Source organism: Pristis pectinata, chromosome 4, assembly GCF_009764475.1.
Source record: "Pristis pectinata isolate sPriPec2 chromosome 4, sPriPec2.1.pri, whole genome shotgun sequence".
Taxonomy (NCBI): Eukaryota; Metazoa; Chordata; class Chondrichthyes; order Rhinopristiformes; family Pristidae; genus Pristis; species Pristis pectinata.
In genome coordinates, this window is record NC_067408.1 from 66,260,640 (window position 1) to 66,272,003 (window position 11,364).

Sequence of the window (11,364 nt, forward strand, 5' to 3'; positions counted from 1 at the left end):
CTAAGATTATCCATAATAATTGTCTGAAGCAATAAAATATTACATTGAATCCCACATCTATTCTGCAGTTGTAACAGACAGTGTTCACATTTTACAGCATGCCACAAGAGACTGCATATGCTGGAATCTGGATCATCAATCTGCTGGAGGAACTCAGTGGGCTGAGTAGCATCAGTAAGGGGAAAGGAATTGTCCAAGATTCGGCTCGAAATGCTACACTAGGACTGATGATGGGGGTAGTGCACACACTCCGGTTAATATCAGTGGTGCTGAGGTGGAGATGGTTGAGAGATTCAAGTTCCTAGGTGTCAACATCACCATTAGCCTGCCTTGGTCCAATCACGTAGATGCCGTGGCCAAGAAAGCACATCAGCACCTCTACTTCCTCAGGATGCTAAGGAAATTCGGCATGTTCCCATTGACCCTCACCAATTTTTATAGATGCACCATAAAAAGCATCCTATTATGAGGCATCATGGCTTGGCAACTGCCCTGCCCAAGACCACAAGAAACTGCAGAGAGTTGTGGACACAGCTCAGCACATCACGAAAACCAGCCTCCTCTCCATGGTCTCCGTCTACACTTCTTGCTGCCTCGGTAAAACAGCCAGCATAATCAAAGGCCCCTCCCGCAGCCAGGCATTCCCTCTTCTCCTCTCTCCCGTTGGGCAGAAGATACAAAAGCCTGAAAGCACATACCACCAGGCTCAAAGACAACTTCTAACCTGCTGTTATAGGACTATTGAATGGACCTATTGTAAAATAAGATGGACTCTTGACTTCACAATCTACCCCATCATGGCCTTGCACCTTATTGTCTGCCTGCACTGCACTTCCTCTGTAACTGTAACACTATTCTACATTATATCATTGCTTTTCTCTTTTACTATCTCGATGTACTGATGTGATGATATGATCTGTATGGATGGTACCTTGGTACATCTAACAATAATAATATTATAATGAAGGGTTTTGACCCAAAACATAGACAATTCTTCCCCCCCCACTGATGTTGCTTGAACCATTGAGTTCCTCCAGCAGATTGTTTGTTGCTTAACATTTTATGAATCCTTTCACGAGAACATTTTCTGTGTTAGCCTTTAGCTTAAAATATAATTCAGTCTTCTGCTTGAGCATGTATCTATTCACCTTCAGTTGCATCAGAAGCAGAGGATGTCAGTTCTACATCACTACAATCAGATTACATCATGGTAAACATTAAGCAGACGTTTTACTGCCAGTAATACTGCTTGGAAAAAAACAACCTTCCACCTCAATTTCATTTTTACTAGGCAGAAATAAAATTGAAATATTGAAAGTACCCTTTACATTTCTTATAGCCACAACTGATTTACTATCAGTATCTAGTTAGCAACTAGGAGTCACAACATTAGTTTGTATTATCTGTGACATTATGATTATAATTCTTAATCAATCAAAAACAAACGATGTAGTGAACAGGACAATTCTGAAATCAGTCTTAACCTCTAATATAAATAATGTATGTGACAGTACCAGCTGAGTTTTAATCCTGCTGAACTGGTTCTCCTACAGTAGTAAATCCACGATGCTACTAATCATCAAAGAGGGACAGGAGAATGCCTGAGAGCAGTGACTTCCATCAGATAAAATAACTGGGAGCTAAATTACTCTTAGTTACCAAAAGCAAAATACTGCAGATGTTGCAAGTCCAAAATAAAAACAGAAATTGTGATGTGAGAGACTAGGATTGGGAGGTCCATCAAAAGCGGATCAGACGCTGCCAGTTCCCAGCAACAGCTTGCATTCACCTTCATAGCTAGGGTGCAGCCCTGAGCCCTGTATCACCCATCCAACACCAGTCCTCACAGGCAGCCTCTCCACGCAAGCAGCATTGTATCTGCACCAGGTTCCCAGCACAGAAGTGTGCAACGGTGGGGAGGACTGGAGTTCACACCAGATTCCCAGTATGGCAGGACCCAGGAGCACAGAGGGAAGAAAAACAGTCCTAGTATTTCTGTGCCACTCGTTCAATTCCATGATTGGTCTATTATTATTTGACTGAAAGATCTGATATGTCATTTGTGGTACAATTCTCACTACAAGACTATTTCCATAGTAACATTTGCTTACTCTTTTGTGAATTGTCAGTAGTTGAAATGTGACTGTGGAACCACTTCTGCCTTTGAGATCATCACAAAGAGTTTCATCTGAATCATTTTGACTTGCAGAAGTATTCTACCTCTAAGATGTTGGGACCTGAAGGTAAGTGGGGAAGGATTCATTTATATTAGTTATATAAAAATGAATAAATATATACAATATATATGAAGGACTGGCACAAAAGATATGACGGAGATGGTAGAGCTGCTGCCCTGCAGTACAGAGACCCAGGTTCAATTCTGACCTCAGATGCTGTCTGCATGGGAGTTTGCACATTCTCCCTGTGACCACATGGGTTTCCACCAGGTACTCCAGTTTAACAAGGACATGCAGGTTTGTAAGTTAGCCACTGTAAATTGCACCTAGTGTCTAGGAGAATGGTAGAATCTGGAGGAAATAGATTAAAATAACAGGGTTGTTGTCATGGGTGATTTCAACTTCCCTAATACTGATTGGCACCTTCTTAGTGTAAAGGAGGGGGATGGGGCAGAGTTTGTTAGGAGTGTCCAGGAAGGATTCGTGACACAGTATGTGGTCAGGCCAACTAGAGAAGAGGCCATATTGGACCTGGTGCTAGACAATGAGCCTGATCAGGTTTCAGATCTCTCGGTGGGAGAGCATTTTTGAGACAGTGACCATAACTGCTTGACCTCTACCATAGCCTTGGAGAGGGATAGGAGCAGACAATATGGGAGAGTATTTAATTGGGGGAGGGGGAATTATGATGCTATTAGGCAGGAACTTGGGAGTGTAAATTGGGAACAGATGTTCTTGAGAAGTGCACAACAGAAATGTGGAAGTACTTGCTGGGGTTCTGGATGGATTTGTCCCATTGAGGCAGGGTAAGGATGGTAGAGTGAAGGAACCGTGGTTGACAAGAGACATAGAATATCTTGTCAAGAGAAAGAAAGAAGCTTACCTAAAGTTTAGAAAGCAAGGATCAGACAGGGCTCGAGAGAGTTACAAAATAGCCAGGAGGGAGCTTAAAAATGGACTTAGGAGAGTTAGAAGGGGGCATGAGGAGGAGGAGGAAGAGGTAGGGGATGTCCTTAATGAATAGTTTGCTTCAGTATTCACCAGTGAGAGAGACCTTGCCATTTGTGAGGATGGCGTACAGCAGGCTGATACGCTAGAGCACATTGATATGAAGAAAGAGGCTGTGCTGGACCTTTTGAAAAACATTAGGATAGATAGATCACCGGGGCCAGATGGGATGTATCCAAGGTTATTATGGGAAGCGAGGGAAGAGATTGCTGAGCCCTTGGCAATGATCTTTGCATCGTCATCAGCCACAAGAGTAGTGCCAGATGATTGGAAGGTGGCAAATGTGGCTCCATTGTTCAAGAAAGAGAGTAGGGATAACCCTGGGAATTACAGACCAGTGAGTCTTACTTCAATGGTGGGCAAATTACTAGAGAAGATTCTTAGAGATGGGATTTATGAACATTTGGAGAAGCATGGGCTGATTAGGGACGGTCGGCATGGCTTTGTGAGGGGAAGGTCATGCCTCACGAGCCTGATTAAATTCTTTGAGGATAAAGCACATTGTTGAAGGGAGAGCAGTGAATGTGATGTACATGGATTTTAGTAAGGCATTTGATAAGGTTCCTCATGGTAAGCTCATTCAGAAAGTCAGGAGGCATGGGATCCAGGGAAACTTAGCTGTGTGGATTCAGAATTGGCTCGCCCATGGAAGACAGAGGGCAGTTGTAGATGGAGAGTATCCTGCCTGGAGGTTGGTGACCAGTGGTGTTCCATAGGGATCTGATCTAGAACTCCTGCTCATTGTGATTTTTATATATGACTTGGATGAGAATGTGGAAGGGTGAGTAAGTTTGCAGATGACGCGAAGGTTGGTGATACTGTGGATAGTGTAGAAGGTTGCTGTAGGTTACAACGGGACATTGATAGGATGCAGAGATGGCTTGAGAAGTGGCAGATGGAGTTCAACCCAGAAAAGTATGAAGTGATACACTTTGAAATATCAAATTTAAAGGCAAAATACAAGGTTAATGATAGGACTCTTAGCAGTGTGGAGGAACAGAGGGATCTTGGGGTCCACATCCATAGATCCATCAAGGTTGCCACGCAGGTTGATAGGGTTGTTCAGAAGGCTTATGGTGTGTTGGTTATGCAGTTCAAGAACAATGAGGTAATGTTGCAGCTCTATAAAACTCTGGTTAGACGACACTTGGAGTATTGTGTTCAGTTCTGGTCGCCTCATTATAGGAAGGATGAGGAAGCTTTAGAGAGGGCACAGAAGAGATTTACCAGGATCTGCTTGGATTGGAGAGCATATCTTATGAGGATAGGTTGAGCAAGCTAGGGCTTTTCCCTTTGGAGAGGAGGATGAGAGGTGACTTGATAGAGGTGTACAAGATGATAAGAGGCATAGATCGAGTGGACACTCAGAGACTTTTTCCTAGGGTGAAAATGGCTCACACGTGGGGGCATAATTTTAAGGTGATTGGAGGAAGGTATAAGGGGGATGTCAGAGTTAAGTTTTTTTTTACACAGAGAGTGGTGGGTGCATGGAATGCATTGCCGGCAGAGGTTGTGGGGGCAGTTACATTAGGGACATTTGAGACACTCTCAGATAACCACATGAATGATAGAAAAACAGAGGGCTATGTGGGAGGGAAGGGTTAGGTAGATCTTAGAGTAGGATAAAATTACACACAACAGCATAGGCTGAAGGGCCTGAACTGTGCTGTAATGTTCTATGTTCTTAAAAGAATGTAGGACAATATAATATGGGATTAATGTAGGACTAGTGTACGTGGATGGTGGATGATTAGCATGGACTCGGTGGGTTGAAGGGCCTGCTTCTACGCTCTACGGCTCTATGTTATCATTTACTTTCATATCTTTACTTTTAACTGTGAACTACGCCATAAAAGGTTGACTAACAATCCAAGCCACAGCAAAGTACCACTTGCTGGGATTAGAAATCCTTAGGAATTTTACAATGGACTAATAAAATACAACACTGATCCTTTTTCTTGGGTTGGGGAAAGCTCTGTTTTTTTCTGTAATACAGCATAATACGTATGTCACCATAGCGGCAACACAGGTAGATAGGGTGGCAAGGAGGGCATATGACGTGTTTGCCTTCATAGGTCAGGGCATAGAATACAAGAGTCGGATCGTTACGTTGCAACTTTATAAAATACTGCTTAGGTTGCACTTGGAGTATTGTGTGCAGTTCTGGTCCCCACACTTTAGGAAGGATATAATTGTGCTGGAGAGGGTGCCTGGACTAGAGGACTTTAGTTATAAGATGAGATTGGATAGGCTGGGCTTGTTTTCCCTGGAGTGAAGGAGGCTAACCTGACAGAGGTATATTAAATTATGAGAGTCGTAGGTAGGAAAGATAATTAGAATCTTTTTCCCCATAGTAGGGGTGTCAAAAACAGGACAGCGTAGGTTTAAGGTGAGAGGGAGAAGTTTTAAAGGGAATCTGAGGAGAAAGAATTTCATAGACACTGGTTGATACCTGGAACTCACTGCTAGAGGAGGTGGTGGAGGCAGATACAATCACTATGTTTAAGAAGCATTTAGACAGGCACTTAAATAGGCAAGGCATAGAAGACTTAATGCTGGCAACATGGGATTAGTGTAGATGAGTGAAATGGTCGTCAGAAATGTTGTGGGCCAAAGGGCTCATTTCTGTGCTGTACAACTAAGCCTTTGACTCTATGACAAACCAGGAAGAATGCTGAGGTTAACTGGGAACTAGCTTGACACAAGGAAATAAATATACAATGGAACGGTTGCAACATATTATGCAGAATGTAGAACAAAAATGCAGACAATGTTATTCAGTGTTTAAAATTATGAAAACATGGTACAGGATTGATATAATCAGATCATTTTCAACAATCATAGGATCATGATTGAGGAAAATGATAAAAAAAATTAAACATAACAAATCTAAAACAGAAAGCAGGAAACATCTGTACTTATGAAATTCACCTGATTAAGACAGAAATGATTTCAATGTTTCAGCTTAGAATGAATCAGTGACAGGATTTGAGAGGAATAACTTGCTGGTATATGTGATCTATTTGCAGATGTTTTGTGTGAAGAACCACATAGACCAGTTGGGACACCTAGCTTTTTATGTATTTTTGTTGATCTTTATTGTCAAAAAATTGTGTTATTTGGATACCTTAGTTTAAATGTATCATGAATGACTGCAGAATAATTAGAAACACTGCCTGATCTCACAAATATATTGATATTGGTAACAAAATTATCACTGACACTATCTTTTATCTCAATTCCTATTTAGTTTTATGCAACAATGTCTTTTGACAACATCAGCTCTCACAACGTCTTACAGTAGTAGATGCAATAAAGCAATCAGTGCTGTCTGGAAGAACAGTCTGTTGACAAAGGGTAACATCACCATCCACGCTGACACTAGCTGGTGTCCCAGTGACATCATCATCCCTACTGGCACCTGCTGATGTCACTGTCCTCACTGACACCGGCCAATAACTTACATCCACTGACACTATCTGATGCCAGTTGCCTATTCATACTGTTCCATGTCCAGTGACCAAATGACATTATTGGACTTTTTAAAAAAGTATTCATCTCTCTGGATGAGGGACTTTGTTTGCTGGCTGCCCAGGTGGAATACGAAGTGCTGTTCTTCCAGTTTGCGTTTGGCCTTGCCCTAGCAATGGAGGAGGTCGAGGGCAGGCAGGATGTTGTGGCAATAGGAGGGGAAATTAAAATGGCTAGCACCAGACGTTCATATGGCATGGCAGACAGAACGGTCACCTGGTCTACGTTTGATCTTACCGATGCAGCGGTCACATCGAGAGCACCAAATGCACGTGAAGGAGGTGCACGTGAATCTTTGCCTCACCTGGAAAGGCTGTTTAGGTCTCTGGATGTGGTGAGGAAGGAGGTGTAGGGACAGGAGTTACACCTCCTACGGAAGCAGGGGAAAGTGCCTGGGGAAGGGGAGGAATCGGTGGGAAGAGATGAACGAACCAGGGAGGCATGGAGAGAGTGCTCCCTGCGGAAAGCAGAAAGGGGAGGGGAGAGGAAGATGTGGTTGGTGGTGGGATTGTGTTGTAGCTGCCAGAAATGTTGAAGAGTGATGTACTGAATGCAAAGGATGGTGGGCTGAAAGGTAAGGGCCAAGTGAACTCTCTCCCTGTTCTGTCTGGGGGGAAGTGGGTGAAAGCAGAATTGCGGAAAATGGAGGTGAGGGCTCCATCAACCACAGTGGGCAAGAAACCACATATCCTGAAAAGGGAGGGCATCTCCGATGTCCTGGAGTGGAAGGCTTCATCTCGCAAATAGATGCAATGGAGACAGGGAAACAGAGAGAAAGGAATGGTGTCCTTACAAGAGACAGGATGGGAGGAAGTGTAGGCTAGGTAGCTGTGGGAGTAAGGGGGTTTGTAGTAAATGTTAGTGGATAGTTTGTCTCCCAACATGGAGACAGAGAGATCAAGAAAGGGGAGAGATTGGTCAGAAACAGTCCAAGTGAATTTGAAGGCAGGGTGGAAGTTAATAGTGAGGTTGATGAAATTGACAAGTTCTGCACGGGTGCAGGAATTCTTGGTATTGGGATGATTTACTGCTAACCACCACTACTTTGCTTGTGGAAGGTATGACACCACCAGTAGAATGTTTTCTCCTCGATGGCCATTGATGTGGAGTGAATCAAACTGGCTGAAGATAGTTTTCTTTTATGCTGGGGGGGTATTGGAAGGAATGCGAGTTGGATCATTCACTTGGCATTTCTGGTTGAACAAGGTTCTAAGTGTTTCAGCATTGTTTTATTGGGCCTCCACTGCCCATTAGCAGTTTAGTTGTCCACCACCATTCAAAACTAGATGTGGCTAGACTGCAGAGCTTTAATCTGATCTGATGGTGAATTGTTTAGCTCTTTCCACTATATGCTGTTTAGAAAATATGTAGTCCTGCATTGCAGTTTTGACAGGTTGACACTTCATTTTTAGGTACAGCCAGTGCTGCTCCCATCATGCACTTCAGCACTCCTCACTAAACGAGACTTGATGCCCTGGTTGACTGTAATGGCAAAGTGAGAGATGTGCATGGTAGCGATGAAATACTCTTCTCTTGTTGCTGCTGATAGTCAAAGTGCCTCTTGGATGCCAGTGACATAACTATTCCCATTGACAATGTCTAATGCCACAATGCTGACCAACCCTGAAAATCAGAAAACAGCATACACTGGAAATCTGAAATAAAACAGAAAATGCAGAAAATGATGAAAATACTAAGCAGGTCAGACAGCATCTGTGGAAAGAGAAATACAGTTAAGATTTCAAGTTGCAGACCCTTCCTCAAAACTGGGAAAGGGTGAAAAAACAAGTTAGTTTTAAGCTGCAGAGTGTCAAGTCTACCAACAATGCCTACTTACATTCTCCCATAGCTAAAGACACCATTTGGTGATGCAGCAAGTAGTTAGGGTCTGGACTGGCAGGGGTAATAGAGAAAGCAAATCCAACTTTAGCATTCAACAGGGGGCTGGAAGCATCTGAAAAGAATGAATTCACTATGGGGAGAGGACAGGGGACTGGTAGCTGAATTACTATTTTACAGAGCCAGTAGGAACTGGATTGGATGAATGGTTACGGCACAAAAAAATGCCATTCTGTGATTCTTCCAGCTCCATCAAGAATCACAATGTTAATTGAGAGTATCTGATACCATAATCCCGGTTTACACCAACAGGTATCACAATGCACAACAATCCTATCCTGTGCCATAGACCCAAAGAACACAGCCCACATCACATACTCCACTGATGCCATGTATCAAGTTCCCCACCCTATCTCACTGTATCCAATGCCTATTGTCACAATCCCAGATGACACTGTCCCCTGTCATTAAAAACCCTGTTGATACAGCAGGCATTCCAATCCCTGCTAAATGTCTAAAGTCACAGACCCCCTTAACACTGTCTGACGGTATCATTCCCATTGACGGTTTGTGATATTACAAACTCCTCACAATCTCCTCTGACACTATATGATGTCACATTCCCAGATGTCACTTTGATGCCACATGCAGCCATTGGAAATTGCAACACAGTTTTAATCCCTAATGATACTGTCACACGTCACGATCCCCAGTGGCACTGTCTGACACCAGAGTGCTACCAGACACCACAGTGCCTAAGTAAAGCATTTAATTCCACAATGACGAGTATATCACTCCATGACCACCGACACTGCAGCCGGTCCTGCCGCGCCCGCTCGTGACAATGGATTATTTAGGTTTGGGGATTAACATTACAGGGCCTATGACTCCAGATAATGGTATGGAGGTTAGTAGTCTGGGTTGGCATTGCCATTACAGTTGCGGGTTGATGTTCGGTTCAGAAATTGCATCGTCAACGACACCAACATGTTATTAACTCTCCTGCCAATTAAACGTATCTAGTGATTAATTACTAACACCGGTTTGTTGTGAAATCAGTGTAATCAATCTGAGGGCGCCAGCATACATCGCGCCTAAACCAGGGATGATAAATCAAAACTATTTAGAGACGTGCAGTTGGATTAATTTTAAGGGGACAACAGGTTCTAATACTAAAGCAAAGTTACTGGGTTACTGCGTTCCAGGCACTGAGCCCCTTCACAATCCGCCAGACAATATGTTAAAATGGGGCTAATGTTACATGTAAGAAATTAAATGGGATGAGATGGCTGATTTATTTTCCTCTGTTAACAGTAACTCGTTAACTCACCCATGTGTTGCGTGTCTAACTGGACGGCGGGCATTTCCTTGAGCTGAATGTGTCCAGAGCCTCCATTTCCACACCACCTCAAGCAACACAGGACCGACAGCGCCATGTTCCCAGCACCGAGCGCACTGACGTCACGCCGCTTCTGCGCACGCGCGTACGGTCACGCACCCGCCGGACGCGGCATCGGGAACGCGCGTGCAGGCGCTGTGGGACGTCACGTGCCGCGCCTCGCCTGCCGGCGGCCCATGCACCTGAGCGGAGCGTGGTGTGGGCCTTGACCCGGTCACACTCAGGGCCGGTCGGTATTTTCGGGCAATGCCGGAGGGTCGCATTCCCTAGGTGTATTTTTAATCGTTTTAGTGTGGTCTTAGCAACTTTTAACAAAGGATTATTCAGTGCGCATCCCATTGAATGAGAAGTATTTGCAGTACTCTTCATCGAATAGGTCCTAACATGGTCATGGAACCGTACAGCACGGAAACAGGCCCTTCGACCCACTGTGTCCATCGAGTACCCATCAATTTTCCAGCACCGGGCCGGTCATGGTTTCAAATGCTCATCCAAATGTTGTTAGAATTTCTGCCTCCACCACCCCTTAAGATTGTCGGTTCCACATTACAACCACCCTCTGGGTGAGGAAAAAAATGTCAGTGTGACTCCATTCAAAGGGTGTGATCTCTGACAATATGTCATTCTCTTGTGCACTTGTCAATCTGGATATGCTCAAATCTTGGGTGATTTTAAAATGTGTGATTCTTTATTGCCTGAACAAATGGCTGTTATAATCACAACTCGTGCTGTAGCCGCCTACATTCAAAAGCTAAGATTATCTTAATGTTGCATGTTCTTTTGTCCTGGAGCCATGGAAGCAATGAAGGAATTTCCTGGTTGAGGATATGGTAATTTTTTAAAAAGTATTTCATTTCTCACTTATTGGTTAACTAGCTTGATAGGACTATCCTCAATTCTATTTTTACCTATATAATCGTAGCCATTACCTTGTCCTTCTCTATAATGTTTTCCTTGGCAATGTTAAAAATGCTCATGGTGCAGATGGGTGGGACATTAACTTGTAAACAGATTATACACAATCTTTGAACTGCAGTTCACTCCATCAAAGTATTAGAAAGCTACTATCTTTGGCCATTGCTTAAGACACTTGTTCATGTCACTGCATCCTTCCTGAATATGGTGCCATATTAAACTGAACTTCTTACTCCATATCTTTTTCATTACAAAGAAGTCCAGAAATTGTTTACTGTTATTAAGAAATAGTAAAGCAACATTGTAGTTCAAAAACACTATAATGCTGGAGGAACTCAGCAGGCCAGGCAGCATCCGTGGAGAAAAGCAGGCAGTCAATGTTTCGGGTCAGGAACCTTCTTCAGGACTGAAGATAGGAAAAGGGGAAGCCCAATATATAGGAGGGAAAAGCAGAGCAGTGATAGGTAGACAAAGGAGGAGAGGTGGGGTGGGCAC

At 43.5% G+C, this 11,364-nt stretch overlaps 1 protein-coding gene across 1 annotated transcript in view; it reads right to left on the bottom strand.

Moving 5' to 3' along the window:
• Window positions 1–10,035, bottom strand: part of LOC127569904 (SPRY domain-containing protein 7) — a 32,411-nt gene extending 22,376 nt beyond the window's left edge. The window contains exon 1 of the mRNA XM_052014950.1: window positions 9,886–10,035. Within this exon, the coding sequence (XP_051870910.1) occupies window positions 9,886–9,991 (106 nt within the window). The 5' untranslated portion in view covers window positions 9,992–10,035. The remainder of the gene's footprint in view (window positions 1–9,885) is intronic.
• Window positions 10,036–11,364: the final 1,329 nt, after the last annotated feature.